The 27,704-nt window shown below is 40.7% G+C and overlaps 4 protein-coding genes across 6 annotated transcripts in view; 3 read left to right on the plus strand and 1 right to left on the minus strand.

Moving 5' to 3' along the window:
- The window catches only part of LOC133488424 (serine/threonine-protein kinase OSR1-like), a 20,174-nt gene extending 8,381 nt beyond the window's left edge, over positions 1–11,793 (plus strand). Inside the window, exons 5-17 of one of the 3 annotated variants that reach the window (XM_061796229.1) lie at positions 645–700; positions 1,227–1,336; positions 1,410–1,511; positions 1,914–2,047; positions 2,134–2,182; positions 2,267–2,332; positions 2,455–2,577; positions 3,688–3,723; positions 3,888–4,043; positions 4,144–4,249; positions 4,324–4,392; positions 8,182–8,246; positions 9,171–11,793. In XM_061796229.1, the coding sequence (XP_061652213.1) occupies positions 645–700; positions 1,227–1,336; positions 1,410–1,511; positions 1,914–2,047; positions 2,134–2,182; positions 2,267–2,332; positions 2,455–2,577; positions 3,688–3,723; positions 3,888–4,043; positions 4,144–4,249; positions 4,324–4,392; positions 8,182–8,246; positions 9,171–9,245 (1,147 nt within the window). In that variant the 3' untranslated portion in view covers positions 9,246–11,793. The other 2 variants (XM_061796230.1, XM_061796231.1) reach the window with 2 other exon arrangements.
- Positions 11,794–14,634: 2,841 nt separating this feature from the next.
- On the plus strand, positions 14,635–17,957 carry LOC133489413 (solute carrier family 22 member 13-like). Its single transcript, XM_061798448.1, has 10 exons — positions 14,635–15,040; positions 15,113–15,216; positions 15,485–15,639; positions 15,762–15,930; positions 16,011–16,134; positions 16,227–16,321; positions 16,686–16,900; positions 17,034–17,142; positions 17,249–17,455; positions 17,805–17,957. The coding sequence occupies exons 1-10, from the start codon at positions 14,669–14,671 to the stop codon at positions 17,875–17,877; spliced, it is 1,623 nt and encodes a 540-aa protein (XP_061654432.1). The 5' UTR covers positions 14,635–14,668; the 3' UTR covers positions 17,878–17,957.
- A 1,802-nt stretch (positions 17,958–19,759) lies between these two features.
- On the plus strand, positions 19,760–23,762 carry LOC133489226 (solute carrier family 22 member 13-like). The gene is made up of 9 exons (XM_061798099.1): positions 19,760–19,777; positions 20,463–20,841; positions 21,369–21,537; positions 21,610–21,730; positions 22,244–22,338; positions 22,433–22,658; positions 22,943–23,046; positions 23,248–23,460; positions 23,635–23,762. The coding sequence occupies exons 1-9, from the start codon at positions 19,760–19,762 to the stop codon at positions 23,699–23,701; spliced, it is 1,392 nt and encodes a 463-aa protein (XP_061654083.1). The 3' UTR covers positions 23,702–23,762.
- Positions 23,763–23,911: 149 nt separating this feature from the next.
- LOC133488764 (uncharacterized) lies at positions 23,912–27,654 on the minus strand. Its single transcript, XM_061797067.1, has 2 exons — positions 26,819–27,654; positions 23,912–26,720 (listed from the first exon to the last, which is right to left on the minus strand). Exons 1-2 carry the CDS (start codon positions 26,926–26,928, stop codon positions 24,242–24,244), a joined length of 2,589 nt encoding a protein of 862 aa, XP_061653051.1. The 5' UTR covers positions 26,929–27,654; the 3' UTR covers positions 23,912–24,241.
- Between the last annotated feature and the right edge of the window lie 50 nt (positions 27,655–27,704).

Here is a 27,704-nt window from a genome sequence, read left to right on the forward strand (position 1 = left end):
GTCATGTGTATTTCACCCAGACATACAGCCTGTCCTGCCGATGTGACTGTGCAGGTTGAACTTGACCTCAGTTCATAAATCATTGAAGTAATGCTGCAGATGGAACAGATTGATCTCCAATGTGATACTGTCTTAAAATAGAAGTTCAACTCTCAAACTGGATGTGTTTTATGCTTCATTAAGCGCAGACAAATTTCCAAAAATCCGGAAGATGGCACAGAGGATGCTGGTGGTGTTTGGCTCTATATATGTGTGTGAACAGACTTTTAGTGTGATGAACACCAACAAAACATCGTACAGATCCCAGCTGAGTGATGAACACCTCAGATGTGTTCTGAGAATTGCCACTACAAAACTAACACCAGACTTGCAGATCCACTGTTCCCATTAAAAGTAAATCTAAGTATTAACACTACAATGCCTTTTTTGTTTTCTTTTTTTATTTGTTCGCATCTGGTCCTGGCTTGGCCCGCCTGTCAAATTTTTAAAGTCAATGTGGCCCCTGAGCCAAAACTTGGTTTAGCCTGTCATGGCATCTCTGCCAGTTGAAATATTTTCATATTTACACACTATAATACAATACTTTTGCTCACATAATTATTAAACAACTTTTTAAAAATGTTTCTCTTCTTCATTTTTTGTAGTGATTTAAAGGCTGGAAATATTCTTCTTGGAGATGATGGCTCAGTTCAAATTGCTGGTACAGTGTTCTCCCATTTCTCCTTGTCAAGAAATTATGGTTTTGTATACAGTGGTCCCCCACTATATTGCGATTCACCTACCATGACCGTTTTCAGCCCTTTATTGAAGGCCGAGAAAACATTAAAACACTTGAGCACGCTCAAACAGGAGCTGCTGTCGACCACAGACACTCGCACACAGACTCGCCATAGCTTGAGCTAACTGGCCAATCTCCCTTCAGATGGCCGATGTCACACAATCCCGCCCCCACACACACCCAAACCCCACCTTTCAAAGGCACACACGGCGAACAAACAGATACTACAATATATATGCTCTTTTCTCTACATTTTGTAATTGTTGGTTTTAGAAAGTGTGTTTTAATAAGAAAACATTTGTTTAAAGTGTGTGGAGAGGGTCACTGTAATGCTGTATAATAATTGATCTAATGAAACATTTGTACATTAAACCGAACAATTTCTTGGACAAGATTTAAACATGTCTTTTCTCCTCCCTGCCTCATTCAATCTTGAATATCCGTGCAGATTTTGGTGTGAGTGCCTTTCTAGCAGCAGGCGGGGATATGACCAGAAACAAGGTTCGGAAGACATTTGTGGGGACGCCTTGCTGGATGGCCCCTGAGGTCATGGAGCAGGTGGGAGTCTTGTTTTATCGACAGCGTCTTTTAAAATGTGTTTTGTCTTATTGTTCTCTGCTTCTTTCTACAGGTCCGTGGTTATGACTTTAAAGCTGACATCTGGAGTTTTGGGATCACTGCCATCGAGTTAGCCACAGGAGCAGCACCATATCACAAATATCCACCAATGAAGGTTTGTTTTGTTGCATGTTTATTTCAAATCAGACTACAGTGAGTGCCATTAATACAGGTAATGAGTGGAGGACAGAGGAGCCTCTTAAATAAGTTGTCACATGTCTGTGAGAGCCCGAAATCTTGCTTTTATGTAGGTGACCAAATACAAATTCAAATGATGAAAATTACAGGCCTCTGTCATCTTTTTAAGGGGGAGAACATGCACAATTAGTGGCTGACTAAATACTTTTCTGCCCCACTTTACCTGTACTCTCATGAATCCAGCTGCCTTATAAGGTTCATGCCCTCTGGCACACATTATTGTGTAACATAGGCCATGCAGTGCTCATTGTTTATTTGCATCCAGCCAGTCCGCTTAGTTTGAATGTAGAAGCTGATAGTTGCGTGCGTGTATGTGTAGGTGCTGATGCTGACGCTGCAGAATGACCCACCCTGTCTGGAGACGGGCATCACTGACAAGGAGATGGTGAAGAAATATGGCAAATCCTTTAGGAAGATGATCACTCTGTGTTTACAGAAGGACCCAGAAAAAAGGTCTGTTCATGAATTGGCCTTTGCTTTTTGCTTTTACCTTTCCTTTTAATTCCCTTTCCCGTTTATTTGTTTGTGGTCCTATTTAGGCCAACTGCAGCTGAGTTGCTTAAGCACAAATTCTTCACAAAAGCTAAGGCAAGGTTCTCGTATTTTAGAAATGCAGTGTATCTTTACATGCAATAGATCTATGTATGTGTAATATTTATTCCCTCTCTATAGAATAATGACTACCTGCAGGAGAAACTGCTACACAAAGGTCCATCAATAACAGATCGGTCAAAAAAGGTTTGCCAACTTTGAATGAATTACACCTCATGCATTCCAGTGAACTGGCAAGGATTAACCAGGAGGGATTTTTACATTTCAAATAAATAAATAAAAAACAATTTCTGACCTGAACTTTGAAGGTGAGGCGTGTTCCAGGATCCAGTGGGCGTCTCCACAAGACAGAGGATGGTGGTTGGGAGTGGAGTGATGACGAGCTAGACGAGGAGAGCGAGGAAGGCAAAGCTGCTGTGGCAGCTCTGCGGGTGAGACGTGTTTGACAGTTTCTGACAAGCACTGATCATAATTATGTGACACGTAGCCGCAATCCTTTAATAAGTTCCACTGGGACACATTTGATTTATAGTCATTAGCCACCGTTGATATATCGCCCAAATCCTCTACAGTTTAGAGATTTTTTTGGGTGCATTGAACACAGGCCACGGTTTAATTTGGACCCAATTCAAATGTAATTTTACTTAATCCCAAAATAACTTATTCTTCTAATCTGAGCCAGGTGCTGTTACTAACACTCTGGTCATACAACTGCTTCTAGTTTGGATCCCTCATTTAACTCCAGAAGAGGTTTTTTTTTATTTTAATTTTATTTTTTTTATTTTGGCAACATTTAAGTACTGTAGTGTTTGAGAAGAATCTTCAAAGTCTGTACCTTGATAAATATATCCGAATGAATTAAATGTGAAGCAGCACGAGCTCGTCATTTCCCTGTAGACCAATGGTATCCAAACTACGACGTGGGGGGCATTTTCAGGGGAGGTACGTGAGCAGCATACTAAGAGTGGGTGTCAAAAGTGGGGGTTTTCCACACACCCACATCACCCATGGGTGCGACACTCCTAAAAACTAATCCCGTACCGCCAACAAGGTTAAGAACCACTGTTCTAGTGGCTACAGGGCATACCCCAAAATCCGACAAAAAAATCCTAAACTACTGTATTTGCCTCTCATTGTTAACAGGCTGCTGTGATATAGCAGTTTTTAAAAATATCTATAATATACTGTACTGTATAATTGCTGTTATTTAGCGTGTTTAACAAACTAAAATAGAAGAATGTTAAAGTGGTCCTTAGCCGTAGATTTTTCCATACATGGCCGTCGGACAAAAATGTTTCACTTTCAAAACTAAATTATAAATAAGCTTTGCGTCAACACATGCTAGTCCTTTTTCTTCGAATGTGAGTCTGAATTCATGTCATGGTGTGGGATTATACTCTCCTGTCTTCTTGGCTGTGATGTCATGAAGTCCTGTTTTTGAGCGTGGGATCCTTTAAATTCTATCCAAGAATATAAAGATTGGGTTGAATAAGAGGATTGCATGTTTTTAATCCTTACAATCTGTCATGTCCATTCTGCAGTCGCCCAGAGTGAGGGACGGGTCTCAGACTACAGAGGTGAGTCCGTTTATGGCGGGCATGACCAGCAGATGTTGATTTTTATGTATAATTTCTTGATGAAGCGATCTGCATGAGTGTCTCACTTGTTTGTCATCTTCCTTTAATTTCTTTGCTCATGTTACTCTGCAAATGTGAATTTACTTGTGCGTCATCCCTTTTAGATTTTCCCATCACCAGACGGCTCTAGTGCTCACCTGAAGCCGCCTCCTACAGTCAATGCGAATGTTACTCCTGTGGGACAAAGTAGCGAAGACATTCCACCACAAGCTCCCACTCCAGCTCAAACAGTGAGCCCCTCACATGGACCCTCCACTCAGGTAATAACAATCTAGATAATAACACATGAGCAGTTGAAGGTGCCATTACAAAGCCTCAGTTCACTTGGACCTCGCGTACTTTGCCTGCTTGCTGATTCAGGATCCCGTTGTATCTGATGCCAGCATTCCCATCAGCCTCGTCCTGAGGCTGAGGAATCCAAAGAAGGAACTCAATGACATCAGATTTGAGTTCATGTCAGGCAGAGGTATGATGCATCATCTAACCTTGTGTGCTAAAACATTTGTTTTGCATTCTGCTAATGCTTCTTCACGTCATCAGACTCTGCTGATGGAGTGTCGCAGGAGTTGGTTTCAGCCGGTCTGGTTGATGGGAGAGACTTAGTCATTGGTGAGTAATCCAGTCTCTGTTGCTTTACCTACAGTAGACTTGACCAGCGGCTCCGTTGCAATTCCAGATTATAACACTGTGCCCGCTATTTCACATGGCCCCATCACATTTCTTCATTGTAGATAATAATTCACCAACGTCCCTTCAAATTGTCATCATGAATTCCAAAGTTGTTGCTAACTTTAGTATACTAGTAGAACAACTATAAATGTCACTGGTGAGGCAAAACTACTCTCGTACTAATGTTGAGGCACAAGATTTTAACTTGTAGATTTTATAATGTTGCTAGTAGTTCTAGTACCACGCAATTGTCAGCTAGTGCACAGTTTTACCTATTAGTAACATTTAGGTATCCCACTACTGAGGACGAAGATTGTACTAGCACATGGACCTTAAGCTGGCTATCAAGGATCAGTGGCAGTTCTAGAAAGTTTTACCTGGGGTGGCAAAGGGGTGGCAGAAGTTTCCGTTCACATTTTGAGTGCAGATTTCATATTCTGTATCAGTAAAAACACCTAATCGGTAGAAATGCTGCTAACTATATTTCACATAAGTTGTCAAACTTGACAGACCATTTGAACATGTTAAACATAGAGCAACCACGAATAAATTATACCTTACCCGAATGTCCGTGGTCAGACTGGGGTGGTGCAGGTAAAATGCACTTGACTTTTTTCCTCAGCGGTGGAGTGGCGGCGGAACGGTCTAAAACACTTAATGTAAAAAAGCCTAACGTTGTCTTAAAACTGTCATCGATCGTCACCAAAATTTGTTGACCTCTACTCATGCCCACTTCAACTTCTGAAAATATCAGAACGATTGTCCCAATATGATGGATTTTATGGATGAGTTCTTTTCTCTCCATATAGGCGCTCGCTATGAGCAAAATGCTTAATGACCATAAAATCCAAAATACTTGGGCGATCGTTTTAGTATTTTCAGGAGGCTTTACACGATCATGATTTTTGGGACTGATTAGCGAGTTTAAAAAAACGATCACAAGATGGAGCAATGTGTCTATTTAAATGACTTGTTCATTTACTGTATATACTGTAATTTCACGTGTATAATGCGCACCGCCAAAGTTGACCTCAAAATTCTGGAAAACCCTTCTATGAATAGTGCATTTTACAATGCATGATTTTTCTTTTACCCATATGATCAAAACATGCAGTATTATCTGTATGTTTTTAGTTTTTTCAAAGAATTATTCTGATGTTAAGCACTGTATTTGAACGTAATACTTTCTTCTTTATTTAGTTGCTCTTATTTTGAAATTCACGGCCCTACTTTTACTTAGTAAATTAGAAAACACACAGTTGTGCTCAGATGTTTGATTACACAGGTAGAATTTGTAAGATGGGTGCAATTCTTTAAAGAAAACATGAAGGACCAGGCGAAACATAATTTTATTTTAATGGAATTCAAATTAAACTGTCAAACATTTCAGAAAAGCATTATCATTAAACAAAACATAACCATAAAGAAATTAATGATGGTTGTTGTTCAGCCATCAATCAAATTTATAAAAAAAATAAATAAATAAAAAAAAAATTCACAATTTCTGTCATGGTATGTAAACTTATGAGCACAACTGTACATATATGCAGTCATACGTACCCCTGTCATATTGGAATGAAAGAGTAGGCTACACCTTTTTCATAACCACTAGGTGGCGGTGGGATATTAGAATGAAAGTGTACACCTTTCTCATAACCTCTTGGTGGCGGTGGCATTTTGGAATGAAAGTGTACAGCTTTTTAATAACCTCTAGATGGCGGCATACATTTATAAAAATGTGAGGGTTCCCCCCCCCCCCACACACACACACACACACATTTCCCCCTATACCTATGTATAATGCGCACTATTGACCTTTGACAATTTTTTTTGGGGGGGGGGAATGTGCATTATACACGTACGTGAACATACCTCAAGCAATCCTTTAATGAACGTGACCACCACCACACGTTTTTGTCCAGTTTGTATTTCTCCAGTAATACACACGTCGCGATGCCGTCGCCATGGTGACAAGTATATCCGATCGGGTTTGAGTTGGCAAGTGTATAGTGAGGATGGGGCGCTGCTGACCTCGATTCGGGACGTTGTGAGTTGGTGGAGAGAATACGTCGCAGACCTCCTCAATTCCACTGACACGCCTTCCCATGAGGAAGCAGAGTCTGGGGTCTCTGAGGCGGGCTCTCCTATCTCTGGGATTGAGGTCACCGAGGTGGTTTAAAAGCTCCTCGGTGGCAAGGCCCTGGGTGTGGATGAGATTCGCCCGGAGTTCCTAAAGGCTCTGGATGTTGTGTGGCTGTCGTGGTTGACACGCCTCTGCCACATCGCGTGGACATCGGGGACAGTGCCTCTAGATTGGCAAACTGGGGTGGTGGTCCCTCTTTTTAAGAAGGGGGACCGGAGGGTGAGTTCCAACTACAGGGGATCACACTCCTCAGGCTCCCCGCTGGAAGCTGGAATTGTGAACTTTTGTCTCATATCTTTTGATCTGAAACCCAAATGTCTTCAGTATGCAGCAAAAACAAAGGAATTGACCTTGCCGTTGCAATACTTTTGGAGGGGACTCTACATCTCACGGTGATACAGACTCAAAGATGAAAGCTGTACTTGTCGTGCGGCCAAAGATAAGCTGCGACAGGTATTAAGCTGTATTACGTTTACAGTAGATTTATGATCAATATCTCCATGTCTCTGCCTCTTACTACAGCCACGATCGCGACAGGGAACCAACCAGTGACCATGAAATGATGTTAACGTCCCCACGGCTGGTGTATTTAGTCCTTTGGAAGCCTTATAATAATTTCTGATCAATTTATTTGCAATAAAATATCCTGCGGTCATATTGATTAGCCAAGCTTACTGTATGTAAACGAGAGTTACTAACATTACTCACGGGACCACACGTTGCTCTTCCTCCTCCTCTTTTTGATCCATATGAAAACAGATGGATGTGCACCGATTACGTAGCATTTTGCGTTTAATATTAATTGCGTTTTAGCCAAAATTGAATGCAAGCTTCATCACAGTGTGAACATGCAGTGAATTGATGATCCACCCATTTGATGTTGTGCATGTTGCTTCTTTTCACCTTTATAAGACTGCAAAGATTGTGTGGTGTTGCACAGGATTGAGGAAGGGGTCCTTAATTAACATTTAGAGGTCCAGTTAAGGAAAATGTCTTCAAACTAAGGTCTCGAACATAGCATAATTTGTAGTCGCTGTTTATTGTGCAAGTTTCATACTAACTGAGGCAGACTGGTAAAACGTACATTTGTTTGATCAACTTTGAGTTTAAAAATGAAGAGCTTTTGAACAAGGCACAACAAATTGAGCATTTACCTTGATGCAATAATTATTAAACAACACTTCGTTAGCGTTTTGCGTTACTGCATTACATTTGAAAACCTATTTGACAGAGAACCAATCTGACCTTTTTATTTATTTTTTTTTTTTCTATTTTGCATGTGTATGCGTTCACTACCGTAACGACCAGAAAAGCTGCCACAAATCGCCCAAAATTAAAATAAGACTGTAGAATCATCAAAAGTTGGGCTTTTTTTGGTGACACAATTACACCACTTACATGTGAGGGTGAAGGCTCAATTTGGGTTACTTGGGAGTACTAGGAGCAAGTGCCAATTATTATAAGACAAAAGGACTATTACACCGAAAAAACGGAAAGCTCATACTCTTAAAGAATTAAAATGAAGAGACAAAGACTGTCATCGTAATACACTGTAACTCCTTGTTTCCTTTTCCTCTTCACTGCAGTTGCTGCCAATCTGCAAAAGATTGTGGATGATCCTCATAGTCACAAAAATGTCACCTTTAAGCTGGTAAGTACACTAAACTAGAGCTGGGCGACATGGCAATATATATCATGGAGACGATAGAAAAATGTCTATCGTGCCATTTGTTTACTGTGGTTTTTATCATCATTTATCCAAATTTCAAGCAAAGAGGATACCTCGCAAAACCTCATTTTCTTTTTCTATTTTATGTTTTGTTGTGAAGCTCAAAGGGCTCACGCATGGAATACCTTGAATGTGGCAGCGTGCTTATGTCACCTCAGCAAGGGGAAAAAGGACACTGGTGCACGATGTAGAGTTTTTCAAGTTTACTGTAAAGAAAACCATTTTCTGAGCGCTCAGCAGCTCCCAAAACAAAAATTGAATTGTTTATTTCTCGTAACTTGACAAAAAAAAGCGTGTGGATTGAGAACAGAAATGAAAGCTGGCAGACGAAAACTGGCGATCAGTGAGTAGTCAAAAGTCAGTCGGAGCGCATGGCTGGCGGCGAGCAGACGGCAAAATGCGACATGGTAAGGCACGGACGGTTGAAAACTGGGCAACAAGCCACACGTGGCTTGTAATTCCATTTTCAATCCCATTGGTTTTGGGTCAGTGTTGGAAGCCTCACAATGTTCTGTACTGCACACAGCAGCACTTTCTTCTCTTAACTCTTGCGTAAACCTCAGCTTACCTTATAAAATATATGCTGTACAGGCGTCACACATTTGTTGAAGCCTGTTTTTATATACATTTTTTTTTTTTACGATTTACAGGAATTGGGTTTTTTACATATATATATTATTTTACTGCATTTTAATCTAGATTTGTTTTCAATACTGTATACCATATGTAAGAATGTCGTAGATGGGCTCCACACAAATAAAATCCGCGTTATAGCAGGTGAACCACGATAAAGCGTTGTAACACAGTACGTCCCTTCTATTGATGTCTCATACTTTGGTTCCCCAGGCATCTGGTGTGGAAGAGTCTGAAATTCCCGACGACATTAAACTTGTCGGCTTCGCGCAGCTGAGCATTAGCTAAATCAGAGATTACGCAGCGAACGACAGCAACTACTGGTAATGCACTGCTGCATGCTAGTCAATTCTATGACGCCACTGCTGCCAAAGAGAGGACGACGACGAGACGTGAAGCTGGCTAAAAAGTGCGACACTGCGGCAGGATGCTCGAGGACCACATGGAGAGGAGGTTCAGTTCATCACAGGGACACACTTGAAACGTTTACAGTGCGCCTATTCATGGGAGAGAACATGCAATCAATTATTAACTCCTCCGTCGCCCCCCCATCCGCCCTCCCCACCCCACCCCCTTCTTCATTCATAAGCACAACCCAAACCATCTCCTGTCAGTACTGGAAACGATGCCTTCCTCTTCTTTTTATCTAACATTTTTAGGTTAAATAAACTGTGCCACATAACTCACACCACCTTAAAATGTCACCTTATGCTACACTGAATTTGACCAGTGAAAATTAAGCCTTAGTTAATTAACTATACACTACTACCAGTACAATTGATGAACTTCTGATGTGGAAATTATACAATTTAGAGAGAACATTTCTTTTTAAGGCAAATCTCGAACAATACTTCTCCCCTTACAGTGGAAACAACCAAAGAAATCAATCAGGCTTTGACTGCACCAATTAACTCATCCGTTTGGCTGCTTTGGGTCACAATTTCAGTTGCGTTACTCAAGTTGGAGTTTTCAAAAATAAATGTCGACTGGCCTGATATTTTTATCCTATGCAATATTTGTTTTCACTGGATGTTACGCTGTTTGCGACTCGCGATTCTCTTTGGCTGAATGAAGTCTTTCTGTACCTCAACATTTCAAAGTGTCAAGCAGCACGGTAGCTCCTCAACTGATTGATTTTTCCTAAAGCATCCCAGCAAAGTGAATTCTTGACACATCTACGGGTCATGTTTGCTTTATTATGTTTGATATTTTTAACGTTCAAGTGGTAATATTGCGTTTTCATTTCATTGCTCTACCAGCTTTAGGGAAATCCTTAATGCATCCGGGTGGTGTCGAGTCCACGCTGGTTTGGCTCGCAAAGGCTGCCAGGTTTTCAACGTCACTGGAGGTGTACGGCATCAGAAACTGCAAATGTTTCACCAAAGTAAAGGGGCACTTCACCCAAATGGCATTCAGCGCCCTTGCTATACGGCCATACTAATTAATGGCTCCAAATAGTCAGTGTGTAGCCATTGTAAACTATTAATTCACACAACATATGGCCTTCCACAATTTTATCTATGGCAGACTTGCTCGAGTTTGCCAATGTTGAATAGATTGCGTTGGAATTGGGGTTATTTTAACCTCTGAGAAAGTGGCAACAAGTCCAGGTTGTAACCCATCTCTCAGCCAAAGTCAGCTTGGAAAAGGCACAACACAAAACCGATTAATTGGTTGTTCTTTACAGGATATATTGGAATTACTTAGCCTGTGCCAACATCCTCATTTGTTTCATAGTTGAGGAAAAATGTTCTGCCCATGAGTTTTCTTTTTTGACCTGCTAGCATGACAGCTGAATACTTATTGAATGTGTTTGCCCTGTAAACCTACACTTTCATTATAGAATTGTTATGAAGTGTGTTTCAAATGCCAGCCAGAAATATGTATTTAGGTGGAGTGACCCTTCCTAGAAAAGTATAGGTGCCTAGCAGGTTTTGTGTGTTTGGCCATATTTTAGCGTATTTGCTGTCCAAACACTCCTCCTTTGGCCACTTGTCACTCCGTGTCGCGGTCTGCTTTAGTCGTACCACGCGATGGGGCTGCCTTGAAGCTGCTTCTTCAGGTACCGACGTAAACTGGGTGGAAAGAATGATTTACATGTATGTATGTTGCAACTCCGAGAACTGTCACATACGTTTATTTTATTTTTATTTTTTTAAATTGTTGATGCATTTGACTGTTAAAACGTGTACATGCCCGCATAAAACGACTTGTAAATGTTGATTCTGGAAAACAGATGGTGAGCCTGATTATTATTATTATTATTATTATTTTTTTTAATTATTATTATTATTATATAACTCCTCGAGCCAAAAGAGTTTTTTTGTTTTGTTTTCTGCGATTTGCCTTTCTCATTTGTGTCACTAATCATGCACAAATTGGTTTAAGTGGCACCTTATTGATATGTTAACGTGTATTGTATCTGTTCTAAGCAGATGTTGTTTTTTTTTCCCCCATGTAAACCTGTGCAAACCTGTTTGAGAAGACGTCATATAACACAATACATTTGTGTGTGTTGCGTTTGCGCTGGTGTGTGTATTTCTGGTGTTATCTAAATACCCTGCTTTTTTTTATTTATTTATTTTTTAACCTAAAGGAAAGTTTTTAGTTTTTTTTTTTGGCTCATCACAGTCATGAAAGCATTAGCATTATTTGAATCAAATGATGGCAACATCACATTTTGAAATATTTGTATTCAATTGTATACATTGTCAAATGCTAATTTGAACTGGAACTTGTGATTTCAATACCAGTTGTATCCTTTGATCTAAAATATCACCACGTGCAGAATGATTTTTGGTTGATGAATAAAGCCACAGTGGAGTTAATAAACAAACTGTTGTACTTAAGAAAAAAAAAAAGTTATTCACATTTTACAGGTCAACAAAGTGTGCAAAAGTAAATTTAAAGAAATTAAATGTCACATTTAAAAAAAAAAAATACAAAAAAAGCCAAAGTGCATCAAAATGTGTCACCACAAATGGTGACGGTGCTCTCAAATTGGTCACAGCCTGGGGTGTAGCAACAGATTATGGGCCCTCATACAGCACCTTCATGGAGGGTCAACGGGGGTGTGTAGGTGCGGATATATTTACATTCCAGAAAGTTTTGTTCTTGGGGGGGGGGGGGTTGGGTGCATTTGTATATGGAACGCCGGAATTGCGAGTTACTTCGTAATAATATTTTGGCCCATTTCTGTTGCAACTGCATTGTGCAGTTAGACATCAAGCTAAATAGATCTTCCCGGAATTGTTTTGTTTGACTTGAGCTAGTTGGACAGCTCCACTGCACTGCACTGTGAAGTGGTTTGCTGTTGCTACTAGCGGCTAGGCTAGCCAAAGGTGGGACCAAGTCATTGCGTCGCAAGTCGCGAGTTAAGTCTCAAGTCAAGACATGCAAGTCTCGAGTCAAGTCTCAAGTCAAGACGCAAGTGATTTTCATTTTACCAACAAAATAAAAACATATTTGATTATTTATTGTATTTAATTATATATCTAATACACCATTTCTATGTTTAATATAGTTTAAAATCCATATTCTTTTATCAAAAAAAATTTGATAAACCATTGAACATTTACAAGAAAACAAGTGGACTACGGTTATGAATACACAAGATAAAAGGAGACATTTCGCTTAATGATGAGCAACCAACTGGTTTCCTCTTTTAGATAATTTTTTTTTTTTTCTTATTCACATTTTACATATACATCTGGTCCACCATCCGGCGTCTCGGGAGGGGGAAGCAGTGCACCGTCAAGACTGTGTATAGTGGGGATGGGGCGCTGCTGACCTCGACTCGGGACGTTGTGAGTCGGCGGGGAGAATACTTCGAAGACCTCATCAACTCCACCGACACGCCTTCCCATGAGGAAGCAGAGTCTGGGGTCTCTGAGGCAGGCTTTCCTATCTCTGGGTTTGAGGATCAGCTCTACACCCTGGGCATGTTCCTCGAGGGTGCAGGGGAGTTTGCCCAACCGGTCTACGTGTTTTGTGGACTTGGAGAAGACCGTTTCCCTCAGGGAGTCCTATGGGGGGTGCTTCAGGAGTATGAGGTGCCGAACCCACTGATACGGGCTGTTCGGTCCCTGTACGACCAGTGTCAGAGTTTGGTCCGCATTGCCGGCAGTAAGTTGGACTCGTTTCCGGTGAGGGTTGGACTCCACCAAGGCTGCCTTTTGTCACCGATTTTGTTCATAACATTTATGGACAGAATTTCTAGGCACAGCCGAGGCGTAGAGGGGTTCCGTTTTGCTGGCCTCAGTATTGCATCTCTGCTTTTTGCAGATGATGTGGTTCTGTTGGCTTCAGGTCGTGATCTCCAACTCTCACTGGAGCAGTTCACAACCGAGTGTGAAGCGGCTGGGATGAGAATCAGCGCCTCCAAATCTGAGACCATGGTCCTCAGTCGGAAAAGGGTGGAGTGCCCTGTCCGGGTCGGGGATGAGATGCTGCCCCAAGTGGAGGAGTAAAAGTATCTTGGGGTCTTGTTCACAAGTGAGGGAAGAATGGAACGTGAGATCGACAGGCGGATCGGTTTAGTCTCTGCAGTGATGCGGACTTTGTTTCGGTTTGTTGTGGTGAAGAAGGAACTAAGCTGAAAGGCGAAGCTCTCTATTTACCGGTCGATCAAGGTTCCTACCCTCACCTATGGTCACGAGCTGTGGGTCTTGACCATCCATAGGTGAGAGCAAGATCCCGCATACAAATGAGTTTCCTCCGCAGGGTGTCCGGGCTGTCCCTTAGAGATAGGGTGAGAAGCTCGGTCATCCTGGAGGGGCTAGAACATTAACATTGGAGTAGAGCCGCTGCTCCTTCGCATTGAGAGGAACCAGATGAGGTGGCTTGGGCATCTGTTTGGAATGCTTCCTGGACGCCTCCCCGGTGAGGTGTTCCGGGCACGTCCCACCGGTAGGACACCCGGGGGACGACCCAGGACACGCTGGAGAGACTACGTCTCTCGGCTTGCCTGGGAACAACTTGGTGGAACCACTGGGCATTACAGCACAACCTGGTGGAACCACTCGGCATTACAGGACAAGGTCAAATGAATGTAGTCTTGATTTTTAGCCCAAGGTTAAGCTTGTATTTTTTTTGTCATCGGCGCTTACGTTGGTTTGAAACTAAAAAAAAAACGAATATGAATATGCAAGGTGGTTGTTGATTCAAGGAAGGCTCGAGGAAGCAAAGATTTTAATAAAAAAAAGTTGTCTCAATGAAGAAGCAGGAAATCCCAGAAAATATTCTGGACTGTGTGGCGAGTTGTGATTTTTTTTTAAAAATTGCCAATGTTTAATCTGGTGAGTAATTATTTGGTAACCTTTAAATCACACAGTTACAGGAACATGAGACTAAGACATTGAAAAGTGGAGGAATGAAAATCATTTTTTTTTCCCTCAGCGATCTTACAGAAACATTTATTTTTATTATTATTATTATTAAACATTTGAATCAAATGAGATTTAAAAGACTGGGGGTAGTAAATTTAAAAAGGATCAATTGTTTTCAAAGGTGGAGACAGAAGGTAAACAAAAAAAAAATGAAGCGTTGACTTTAGATCGTGGAATGATGTCAACTGGGCCCATGTAGTTTTCTTATTCAAACCCAAAAATATGTACAGTACTTCAAACATTAACTCCTTGAGTGTTAAATATTCATTTGCCTGAGCCTGAACACAGCTATCTTCCACTTTGTCTCACAAGTCTAAAAAAAAAATGGAGTTTGGAGAGATTTTAAGGATCATTGGAGAATTTGGAATTTTCCAGAAGCTTATTCTATTTGCACTCCCCTTTCCAAACTTCTTACTGCCTTTGTGTTTTTCTAGTTTTCTTTTCATCCAGTCCGATCCAGACAGACGTTGTAACACCGATTGGATTCTCAAGGCTGCTCCCAACTTGACGTTGGATGAGCAGCTGAACCTAACCATTCCGCTGGAGCGGAATGCTTCTTTCAGCAAGTGTCACATGTTTGTTCCAGTGGACTGGGACATTGAAACCATCAGGGAGCGTGGACTCAATAAGACCACAGTGTGCCAGAATAGTTGGGTGTACTCCAAGACAATGTATCGAGCCACGATAGTCACTGACGTGAGTGGCTGTATGCGGATGTTTGTCATCATCATGATAAAAGTGCTGCTAATTCCGAATTTTTCTTTGCAGTTTGATCTCGTCTGCGACAAGTCCAACATTCCTGCTGTTGTGCAGACAATCTTCATGGCCGGTATACTCTTTGGTTCTATTATCTTTGGGCCTGTTCTCGAACCGTAAGTTACTTGGACACACCTCATATCAATCGCAAATTCGGATCCACTTCTGTGTTCCTCCTGAATCACTCAACGGGCAATTCTGTGGTTCCAACGTTGTGGGATTCGCACGGAATTTGAACTGAGGTTCCAGATATACCGTATGAGTGGGTTTGGTTTTAACGTCTTTGCTCCTGAGCTTTTCAGACGCGGAATGCTGTATAACATTTGACCACATCTGCGAATATTAGAACGATCTCACAAGCGTTTATTTGATTGTCAATTTTAGACTTGGTCGTCTGAGGACCACACAGTGGCCGGCAGTGGTCCTGTTAATATGCAATCTTGTTTCTGCCGCATCTCCAAATTTCTACGTCTACATCGTGGCACAGTTCCTGGTTGGAGTTGGTCTTGCAGGATATAGAATTAACTCTACTGTATTAGGTATGGCTAGTGAAACAGGTGTGGGCTTTGTTTTTGTGCACTTCTAACCTCAAGTATGCCCGCTAAATAAATCAGATGCATGTTCTTTCTCATCTGATCTACGTATTCAATTGTATTTTCAGCAACGGAGTGGTTGGGGACCACCCAAAGATCCTATGCCTCCTGTTTGAGCCAAATGTTTGCTGCTCTGGGACAATGTTTCCTGGCCGGACTGGTCTATGAAATTCGTAACTGGAGAATAATACAATATGGGTTGGCAGCAGTCTATTCCCTTGTTGTCATCTATATTTGGTATATACTGAAATCTGACCAAAAAAAAAATCTGTATAATTTAACTTTTTGGCAGCTAAATTACTCCAATATTAATAAAGGTGGATTCCGGAATCTGCGAGATGGTTGTTGAGCCGAGGAAGAATCGAGGACGCGAAGACTTTGATCAGGAAGGTTGCAGCAATAAATAAACGGGAAATCCCTGAGAATATGCTGAACTGCATGGTAAATTTTGATGACAAAAACATGTCAGCAAAAGTTTGGCTTTTACTCCAGAGTTTAATGATTTGTTCCTCTCCCCCATTACACATTTACAGGGGCATGAGAAAGGCGAAACCCAAACCGGAGCAATGAATACAATTTTTACCACACCAATCTTACTGAAATATTTGTTCGTTGTGTCGTTTACATGGTAGGTAAAGCACAATTTCAATTCAAAACATTTCGCCTAGTTGGCAAGACGGCGGACCAGCTGCTCACTTGTATCGTCCACAACTTGTGCGTACCGAAACGAAAAGCACCACTTTCAAAAGGAAAGCGCCACATATTTGACCTTTTATTTGAACTCCATGACAGCGCGAGAGCCGCTCAGCGACTGTGGATGGGCCGGATGCGGGCCGCGGACCGTACTTTGTACTTTATAAGTCTGTTCTAGAAGTTATCTCCCCTGCGATTAACGGGAGCTCACTCATTCTATGTGCTATTCTTGAATTGTAGCTTTAACCTGTATTTATTCGATTTGCTTAAATCCCTTTTGATTTGATTTTCCCTTTTAGGTTTTCAGTCAATCTCGGCTATTTCTGTCTTATTCTCAATGTGGGTAAGTTTGGATTGGACATCTTTCTGGTGCAATTCATCTTTGGCTTCTCGGAAGTACCCGTACACCTCCTGTGCATTTGGGTTTTGGAATTGTTGGGCAGAAAAATATCCCTCATTTTAACACTTCTGACTGGTGGCTTTGTTTGCCTCTTGACGCTGGCTTTCTCACAAGGTAACCTGCTAATCTGTCAATGGACATTCTTTGGCAGCGTTGATGTTTTTTTGTTTTGTTTGTTTGTTTTTCCCTCCCCCCACACACACAGCCGTTTTAAATTCAACTGCCCGTACGTGAACTCTCGTTCCAGACGACGCTGTGGTTATTACGGCTCTTGTAACTGCAGGCAAGTTCTTTTTAAATGGGGCTACATCGATATGTATGGTCTACTCTCAAGAGCTGTTTCCCACTTCAGCCAGGTACGCAAAAAATACCTGTGAGATTTCTATACCGTTCATCCTGTAGCGCATCGGGTCCGAGGGAAACCGAGTGTGGAGCGATACATTTTCATTCTCCTCCTTTCAGGCAAACGGCTGTTAGCTTTGGGGCCGTAGCGATGAGAGTAGCCGGACTGCTGGCCCCACTGGTCAACATGTTGGCCGTGTACCACGCGTCCATACCCATCATCATTTTCAGCAGCCTGACTGTGTTCGCTGCAGCTCTAGGTTTCCTTCTCCCTGAAACCAGAAGAAAAGAACTGCCTGAATCTGCCAGTGAGGTCCTGGATAATAGGTAAACCAACTAATGGCACCGGTGTCGTGTGGCGCCACGATTGAGATGTTTGGTAGATCATTGTTAGTCTGTGGGTGGGTGTGCGTTTGGTTAAACTACAGGTAGGTAGACGAATGTGCCGGTCTTAGCTAACCCCGTCGTAAATCAATTACTATTTCTTTATGAAAATTCATTCATATAATGCTGTAATATCCTGCATGGTAAAATTACTAAGAGAACAGATGAGGCATATTAGAGGTGAGCTTGCGATAATAACTTGCATTCACAGTATAAAGAAAGTAAAATATTTAAGCAAACAGATTCTTTACTTTGTTTGTGTGTGTGTGTGTTTTTTTTCTTCTCCTTACAGAAATGTTACAAAGAAAACAGGAACTGAGTTAAGGCAGACTGAGCACAAAAGAAGAACATCGACTAAACTTTAGTCTCCATATTGCATGCTGTGTTGTGTGTCCACAAGCTCACAATATTGAGCATAACTTAATAAATGATTTTAATTGGATAACCTCGTGCTCTCAGTGACTTAATAAATATGTTCATGCACAATTTGATGAGTTCTCCAGGTACGTGTGGAATAATTTGACTGGGCTGTGTTTATGATAGTTTCACCTCATGTATATAAGTATTAAAAAAATAATAAAGCTAGGTTTCGTGTCTAATGCCAGTATTAAATCCCTATGTGCAATTTTGCTGAGTGTTTCGTAAGATCATAAAATGATGAAAAGACATTTGGGGTAGGGATTTGATGCATGCATTCAACAAGCCTGTGACAAGATGATGATGATGATGATGATGTGAGACCATAAATATGGCGGGGCCCCTTTACACTTGTAAAGTCATAAGGTTTTTACCGATTTTTATACGGAAACATTAACGTTGGTTCAAATCCATTTGGGAATATTTTGCCTTCCGTCACTAATGTCAATGTTCAACTTTGGAGGATGATGTTTTGCGTGTTTTGCGCTCACGTATTACACTCCCGATTGTCCGGAGGTGGCGAAAGTAATCAGACTCTGTACAGAAGTTCAGATACTGTGTGTGTGTGTAAAAAAAAAAAAAAAAAAAAAAAAGGCTCTCGTAAAGGTAAAAAGTACTGATTAAAAAATACACTCTTAATGGAAATGTACTAATGTAAAAGGGAAAAAATTAACAAACACAAAGAAAACATGTAATCAATCTATAAACAAAAATGTATTCTGAACTTTTGACTCCTAAAAGAAGCCATCAGATACAACAGTTGAAGTCACTCATGGCATTCTTTCTGCAATAGAAATAAAATATCCTTCAGTAAGTGCTTCCCAAAACTGTTCCCAGAAATGTGTGGCACTTGCAGGTTGATTTGCTTCCACTCTCACTGTCTGGCTCATCCCAAACCAGTCTGATGGGGTTCAGGTCTAGAGATTGCACCTTTTTGTATCATTCTGAAATCTGTTGAAATGTTTTTTTTTTTTAATCTATTTTTTTTGTTTTGTTATAAATACTCTGGCAGTTCACTTCGGAAGTGTATTGCATTCACTTGGATTAAAAAAACAACAACATGTTTTTCTGAGTAATTCTTTTGAGGGCTTTGTTTTTTTGAATATTTTTTTTCTGTTTTTTGAAAAAAAAAAATCTGTTTTTTGAAATTTGTTTTCTGTTTTTTGAATATTTTTTTTCTGTTTTTCCGACTAATTATTTTCCTCAGTTTTTCTGTCTAATTTGACAGAAAAACTGAGAAAAATAATTAGTCGGAAAAATATTTTTAAAAATACTCAGAAAAACAGAAAAAAAATATTCAAAAAAACAAAGCCCTCAAAAAAAGTTTTTTTTAATGCAATATGCTTGCGTAGTTACTTACTTTTGTACTCTTTCTAATTATTCATTGAACTCAAACTGCTTGACATTTGACTGAAAAAAAGAAAAAGCGAAGTGTTCTAAAATGTGTGACGTAGTGTGGGCTATGCATACAATGCCCTTTTTGAGAACTTCCCCTCTTTTATTAACTTCCAAAGTGCTCATAATGAGAAGAAGAAAAAAGAACACTGGACAATGGTAATTTGTTGCTTTATCATTGTTCACGCTTAATGATTTAAAAAAAAAAAAAAGAAGGAAAAGCTGAAAACAGTATTTTAACCATTTAAAAAGAAGTCTAAAGAAGCAGAATGACAAATTTACTGAAATCTTCCCAAAAAGTCAGAGTGTGAGCAGATCCCGAAGTGTGTTGAACTGTTGCTGGGTAGTTTCCACATAAAGAGTTTTTTGTTTCTGTATTTTATAAAAAAAAAAAATGTGTTATTAAAATAAAATCTGTTTTTTAAAGTCTCTAGCATGTTGGGCATGTTGGGGGTACCAAATACATTCTTAGGGGGGCCAAGACCCCCCCTCCCAAAAAAAAACAACAAATTGGCCTAACCACAAACAACCAAATCATTTTGGAAGGGCCGAAGAACATTGAAGCCCCCCTAAAATAGGCCCAGTGATGCCACTGTTAAAGAGCAAAGGTAAAAAGTCTCAAGTAAATATACTCAAGTAAAGCGCAGATATCCGAAAATCTATTGAAGTACAGTAAACAAGCACTTGTACTTTGCTACTTCCCACCACAGCTATTTTCTTGTGACTGTTATGTAACGATGCAGTGTGACACCAATAGGTTTTCAGAGAAGGCCAGTGAAACTTGATAAAAAAAACTAAAAACGGACAGCACTTTTTTATGATTTAACCTACTATCATAGTACACTGTCATTATACTGCAATAATCACATATTGCAGCCTGGTCAGCGTTCATAAAATGCTCACAGTGGAGGCTAAAGATGCAAGCTAGCAGCCACCACTTTGAGGAACTGTCTTGCCCAAGAACATTGGGATCATTTGAAAGGAGGAGTCTGGCAGCGTCCGAACTGTGGGAAATGGTCTAACCAGCCTGAATTGTTTTTAATATGAACCTTGTGGAATTAAGTCAGTTTAAGTTGAACTCTGAGCTTCACGTGTCGCGCGTTTGACAAAGGGATTTTGATCTCATTACTTGGTTGAGTACGGTTCTCGAACTGCTCAAACATGGCCACATTTGGAGATAGCCTCAAGAAGCTCATCATTTGCGCACTCGGCGTCCCCGAATATTAGTTTAGGTTTTGAGTTTGCCTGCGTATTTTTCATCCAGTCTGACCCAGAGCGACACTGCAACACAGACTGGATCCTCGAGGCAGACGCTAACCTGACGTCGGATGAGCAGCTGAACTTGACCGTTCCCCGGGAGCGCGACGGTTCGTTCAGCAGGTGTCGCATGTTCGTGCCGGTGGACTGGGACATCGGAACCATCAGGGGGGGGGGCGGACTCAACGAGACCACGGCGTGCCAGAATGGTTGGATCTACTCCAGTTCACTTTATACTGCCACCATAGTCACTGATGTAAGTGATGATTGTTGTGTAAGTGTGGCAGCAACAGTCTTCCGTATATAAGTATGCTTTAGAGACAGAATGTGGATTTGTTTATAATTTGGAGAAAATGTGCATTTAGTACAGTCAGTTGTGTTTTATATTTAAAATAGTGAAAAAAAAAAAAAAGAATTTGAGACAAACTGTGAGATGCCGTGACGTACGCTCATCAGACATTACATTTTCAACTCAACTTTTTTGATGTAAAGCACTTTAAACACAACCAAACCGTTAAACATAAGACAATTAAAACAATAAATTAGTAGCAAAGTTACAAAAAAAAAATACACACACACACAAAACAGCATTATTCTTTTTGTAAAGGTTGAATTTTTGATAAGTGTATATTGCAGCTCAGTATATTGTGCTGTTATACCCAATAATGTGATCAGGGATTCTATGACACTTTTCTTTTTAAGAGCCTTTCCCGCTTCATTGGTGTTTTAACGATCACGTGTGGTCGGTTTGATGAATGAACTTTTTTTTGTTTCTCTGCTGTAACAGCCACAGAGTGGATCGGTGCATCCAAAAGGTCGTGGGGGGCATGCGCGACCCAAATATGTGGCGCAGTTGGACAGGCCACGCTTGCTGGTCTGATCTATGTTGTCAGAGAATGGAGAGTAGCTCAGCTCATAACGGCAGCTCTGCTTTTAGCCATCGTTATTTATATATGGTGAGCATCAACAATTTCTTGGACTTTCATAACCCCGTGGTAATTAACGCGATATTTTTACGTGACAATCAGGTTTGTTCCAGAGTCAGCCAGGTGGTTGTTGGAGAGCGGGAGGACAGAAGAGGCTAAAGAGTTGCTTTTGAAGGTGGCAGCTATCAATAAACGCAGATTTTCAGGCACTCTTCTGAAAAAGGTGCGCTTGACCGCCACAATTCGATTATGCAATTATCGTGTACAATCGAGTTCCTTGCATGTGTCGCTTGTTATACGCACATCTTGTTATTTACACCCAAATGCTGGAACAGTGGAGCCATGAACATTTCAATGCATGCATTAGACATTGCCGTGAATTGTACAGTTTTCTAGCACATACCCTGCAGTAAAAATACTTCAATTAAATAGACTTTCAACTGGATCATAGGATTTTGGTCGATGTCACACACTGTAAACAGAGAGTTCGTCTATATTTAAAAAAAAATCATTTTTAGACCTTTAATTGACGTTCCATATCCCTTCTAAAAACATTCACCAATATACGATGCATGCCATAATGTTGGAAAACGTGTGTAAAAAGAAAGTGTTATGTGGAATGAAACCCACTGTCTGTGTGGATTACAACCCAGAAATATAACGGCAAAATTACATTGGCATAACCTTGGTAGCTACAAACAAAAATAAATCTGATATGTTTTTATGTGCCATGCAGATTCCTGTAAAAGAAACTGAGAAAAAGAGCAGCATTTTAATACTTATCCAATCATCTGTGCTTCGGAAGTATTTCTTGGCCATATTATTTACATGGTAAGTTCAATTACACAATCGATGTCAGTAACACTTAAGACCATTTGTGTGCCATTTTGCCCGTTCGCCATCTTATTCTTGTTGTTTTCTCCAGGTTCTCATTGAACGTTGCATTATACTGCATTTCATTCAACGTGGGGAATTTTGGCTCGGACATATTCCTGACACGGTTCATATTTGGACTGACTGAAATACCGGCTCATCTGCTGTGCATCTGGCAGTTGGAAGCACTGGGGAGAAGAATATCTTTCATCTCAACACTTCTAATTGGGGGTGCCGTGTGTATGTTGATGCTCGCATTTAAACAAGGTAGTGCAGAAGTGACTTCTTAGAACAAAAACAACAACAACAGTTTAAGCCTAAACCCAATACTATATATCTTTATAATATTTATTTTCATCCTAATTAAAAACAACACATTTTCCAATGGGATCACAAATCACACCCTGAACCGGTTGCCAGCCAATCGCAGCGCACCGTGCTGCCCTCTTTTCATTTCATTTTCATGTATTAATTTGTATACATTTGAATTGTATTTATTTCTGAATATTGTTGCAGCCTGTGTCTTCACAATGATCCGATCTTGATTTCTCATTCTGTTCAGGGAAATCCTGTTGCTTTTACGGCACTGGCCACCTCTGGACGTTTTGTAATAAACTGGGCTTCCACCATATGTAACGTTTATGTTCAAGAGTTATTCCCAACATCTTGTCGATAAGACAATCCCGATCCTATTTTTTTTTACCTCAGTTATGTTGTACTGTCATACCGGATACCACACCAAAAGAGAACATGTAAATTGAGTATATTAAGCGAGTAAAATATCTTTAGTTTAGATTTGGTTCTTGACTACAGCTACGACCTTGACAGGACATTGGCGAGACTGAGCTCCGTGTGCACTTTTTCTTGTTTCAGACAAACAGCCTCCGGTTTGGGGTCCATTGCAAGTCGGGCAGGCGGTCTTATCGCGCCGGTGGTCAACATGTTGGCTATGTACCACTGGTCCATACCCATCATAAGCTTCAGTGGCCTCACACTGGTCAGTGGTGGTCTCTGTTTCCTTCTTCCCGAGACACGGGGAATCGAGCTGCCAGATTCAATTGATGAGGCTGAAAGCATCAGGTAAACATTTTGGGGAGAAAAATGTTCACTAGATAGACATCGATAGACGTTGTGTCTGTTCTAAATCTTCTGACAACAAACTTATTCTTTGTTCGTAGTCACAGGGTTTGAATGGAAACCGCAACGATGACGTACTACCGCTATTAATGGTTGTTACATTCCCATTTCTTGCAGGAACAAGAAGACAACCAACAAAGAGAATAACTCAAATATTATACAAATGAAATCTAGTAAACTGTAATCTATATCCTGATTGTTGAAACAGATTACCACTAGCAGTTTTCAGAATATATGTATGTACAGTATGTATGTGCAACCCCAATTCCAATGAAGTTGGGACGTTAACAGAATACAATGATTTGCAAATCATGTTCAACCTATATTTACTTACACTACAAAGACAAGATATTTAATGTTCAAACTGATCAACTTTATTGTTTTAAGCAAATAATCATGAACTTAGAATTTTATGGCTGCAACACGTTCCAAAAAAAGCTGGCACAGTTGGCAAAAAAGACGGAGAAAGTTGAGGAATGCTCATCAAACACCTGTTTGGAACATCCCACAGGTGAACAGGCTCATTGGGAACAGGTGGGTTCCATGATCGGGTAGAAAAGGAATGTAAATTAAAAAAAAAAAAAATGTAAATCATTATCTTACAAAGTGCAATTTCTGTCAAAATATAATTAGAGATGAAAATCACAATTGTTTTTCTTGCTGAATACATTACTCGTATTAAAATCGTACGCACATCTGTGATAATATGTTTGATCTCTGCTTTTTATCCTAGCAAATCATCCATCCAGTTACTGTGTGTCACGGCGTTCTCTGCAATTTGATCGGGATTGGTTTTTACTGTTATGCAGTCCAAAGGTGTCGTTGCATCACTTGCCTCGTGAGACTTTGGCCGCAACTGTGCCTCTGATGCAAAGATATCAAGAGAGAAAAGATCTCCCTGTGGTGACGGATCAACAGAGGGTGCTGTTGCTGAGTCAAGCAACCCATTCAGTGGACTAGCACTAAAACCATCGGCACGAGTTGGCACTTCACCCACTGCAAAGATATCATCAGGGATGGCAGATGCTGGGCCGTGAACAGGTTGTTGGGAGAACAAACTGATATTTGAGGTGAATAAGTCAAACTCCGACTCCTGAATGTGTGCCAGGTTGCCTCTAGTCAAAGTCACTAGGCCTTGATTGTCAGCATGGCTGACGGAATCAGGGGCAGTTATTTGCTGTACCAAGCCAAGCGTTTTGATTTGGGTCGATCCTGGTTGAGTGTCTCGCAGGCCAAATGTCCTAGAAGATGCATCATTCGTGACTGAAAATATCTCATCAACGGGGTTATCTGGAAAAGTCTCCTGGGAAATAAACTGATCAAGAGGATCAAGACTCTCTTGCGAAGCTTTTTGAATGACATCAAAAAACGTGTTCTGGTCAATGTTCATATCTTTGGGCTTATCAAGCTCATCATTATCTTGATTGATCTTAGTGAACGGTGGGTCAGCAGAGACAGAACTGACACTAAAAACCTTGCTTTGCTCAACTAGCTGTTCGTCAGTTGACCCTTGAGAACCACGCATGTCATCGGAAGAAAGGTCATTGCAGTCATCTGGCTCAGCTACCGTTAGGGTTGTCGCCTCATGGCTCCCATCTTCAATGGGATCAATTGTATCTTGTTTGGTTGGCTCTGTTTGGACCAGATTGGTTAGGACATCAATTGTTTCACTAGTTAAGATCATTGGTTCTGCATTTATAGACTCCTCTTTGCTGCTGTCACGCATTTTTGCGTCAGTAGCAAGAAGCGTGTTTTCGATGTCCTCCTCAACTTCAGATTTGACTTTGACGGTATCAGCCTCCTCTTTGTTCTTATCATCAGTGTGGATTTTGCATTCATTGTCACATGCTTCTGATTTTGTAGCGTCATTATTTTTGCCTGAAGATGACTGAAAAAGTCTTGCCATGAGTCCAACACCAGGCTTCTCGTCTGCTTTCTTGACCCCTTTTGCTTCAGTCTTGCTAGTTTTTTCAGTGCCACTCGCTGCAAAGAGCTTTGACAAAGGGCTTCTTCCTTTGGACCAAGATCCCAGTCTGGCCTTTGACCTGTAAGTGTGTTTTACAGAACTCATGGGAGAATTTGGTTTTGCTTGAACGTGTTGATTTGTACTATGTTCTTTTGGTAAGTTTTTCTGGTCATCCTTACTGCCACGGCTTTCCGACAGCGTTCCAGTTGGAGGATTTGCTCTTTCTAACTCAATATCAAGTTCATCAGATGACTCTTGTGTCAAGCAAAATGAATTGTTTTTGACATCCTTGACTGATTCACCAAGAAGAGTCTGTTCATCTTTTTTGTCCTCAGTTTGTAGGAACCCTTGACTTTTCTTAACACCAGCCTCAACAGTGGTTACATCTCCTCTGGGCTTATGTCCATGTTGTATTTTTCTGAGCTCACTAGACTGGTCTGAGTCATTTTTTTCACAATTATCATTTGCATTATTACATGTTTTATTGTGAAGCCCACTGAGATCCTCTGTAGCATCTGAGGTCAGTTGAGGAGTCTGATCATAGTGAGAAATATCTACGTTTGGAGAAAACCATACAGATTTCCTAGTATTTTTAGAAGTAGCATCCAGTTTGTCAGATGATTTATTAAAATGTGTTTGTTTGATGGGTACAGCTGTTGCCTGCTTCTTATTTAGCTCTGAGAAACTGTTATCTTTTCCGACCAAAGGAGAAGACAAATGAAGCGCTGTGGGAGATGTGTCTTGAAAATGTTTCGTTTTTGTGGCACCACGACTGGGTTTTGGTTCCTCTAAGATCAAGTTTTCCTTCGAGGTAATGTCTGTTATCAGTGATTTTCCCCTGATTTCTGAGACTTCATGCAAAAATGCCATGACCTTATCTTTTTGTTTCACACTCGGTGCATTCACATGGTGAAGTGGCTTCTTCTTCTCTGGTGGCCAGTTCACGTTCAGTTTGCCCCTGACATCAGCACGATTGCCATGTCTCATCTCAGTTTCACATGACTTTGTGACAAATACTGCAGCAGACGACTCCCTTGAGGTAGCGTTTGAGTTGTGTTTTGTCATTTTTGGGACAGATGTGATGTCAGGCTCATCTATTCCTTTATCTTTCTGAAGCCAGCGGTCTTTATGCTGCATGTGCCCGAATCCCTCATCGTAATTTCCCTTTCTTTTAAAAAGCTGTTGGTAGTGTGACATGCAGTAGAACTCGCCATAAAGAGAGGAATAGTTGTGAATGCTGCAATGAAAAATGCCTTAATTACTGTACGTTAGTGCATAAGTTAAATGCTGACTCAATTGATAGATTTGAATCACAGTATTTGTCAAACATCTCACCTGAGCTTCTTCTGACAGTGTTTACAGCAGAAACAGTTGTTGTGCAGGATAAGTTTATTGGCAACCATTTTTTCCACTGGGTACACTGGTGTCAAACAGGCTGAACACATTTCCTTGGTAGGTGACGAGAACTATAATAATGGAGACAAATAGATGTAAGGTAACAATTGAAAATCATACAGTATAACAAAGGAACATTATAAGACGTACAGTAAATGTCCTGTTTTCATTTCCATCCACTCAAATAGGACATACAGTATTATCGAAACTTGATCTTTTGTTTGTATACAAATAGTTGTGTCTCTGGAGTGCGTGCCCACACATCAAGTATGTAATTAACCAAAGTTAGCCAGCGGTGGCTTTGTGTGAGGTAAGCAGAGCTGCATTGAGTTTTGTTGGATGCCCAGATTTGTTAACTGCATTAGCTTCTGATTAGTTGCACTTACTTGGTTGCTCGATGAAGTTGTCGAAGCAGCGTTGGTGGAGAGGGCAATTTGTGTTTAGCAATGTGTCCATGTGCCGTATACACACAATAAAGTGTATGACTGCTGCCTCCATAAGTGAAAATGTTTTATTGGGCGCTTTGTTCCCGCAAGTAGAAGCAAGCAGGTGGTTGCAACACATACTGTCACCGAGCGACACGTAAGAGAAGATGGCCAAGTATTTTGACAAATGCATGTCACAGACATGATATAAAGACCCCTAGGAAGTGGGGGGGGGAGTCTGGAAATGTATGACTGCATTGCGATTGTGCATCAACCACATGAGGACAAAAGTAAATTCAGGCTGAACTCGTGAGCTGTCTTACTGCAGGGGAAATCAAAACATGATGTGAAAATGCAAGTTCCCGAGATGTTCCAAAAACATCTCATGCTAAAGACAGCAA

Source organism: Phyllopteryx taeniolatus, chromosome 14 (genome assembly GCF_024500385.1).
Source record: "Phyllopteryx taeniolatus isolate TA_2022b chromosome 14, UOR_Ptae_1.2, whole genome shotgun sequence".
Lineage (NCBI taxonomy): Eukaryota > Metazoa > Chordata > Actinopteri > Syngnathiformes > Syngnathidae > Phyllopteryx > Phyllopteryx taeniolatus.

Coding starts and splice junctions, on each gene's coding strand:
- LOC133488764 (XM_061797067.1), bottom strand. CDS start 26,928: ATGTGTTCAGCCTGTTTGACACCAGTGTACCCAGTGGAAAAAATGGTT. Junction 26,721..26,818: donor CACTGTCAGAAGAAGCTCAG/GTGAGATGTTTG, acceptor TTTTCATTGCAG/CATTCACAACTATTCCTCTC.
- LOC133489413 (XM_061798448.1), top strand. CDS start 14,669: ATGGAGTTTGGAGAGATTTTAAGGATCATTGGAGAATTTGGAATTTTC. Junction 16,322..16,685: donor TTCGTTGTGTCGTTTACATG/GTAGGTAAAGCA, acceptor TTTCCCTTTTAG/GTTTTCAGTCAATCTCGGCT. Junction 17,456..17,804: donor AGTGAGGTCCTGGATAATAG/GTAAACCAACTA, acceptor TTCTCCTTACAG/AAATGTTACAAAGAAAACAG.
- LOC133489226 (XM_061798099.1), top strand. Junction 20,842..21,368: donor CACCATAGTCACTGATGTAA/GTGATGATTGTT, acceptor CTGCTGTAACAG/CCACAGAGTGGATCGGTGCA. Junction 21,538..21,609: donor GCCATCGTTATTTATATATG/GTGAGCATCAAC, acceptor CGTGACAATCAG/GTTTGTTCCAGAGTCAGCCA.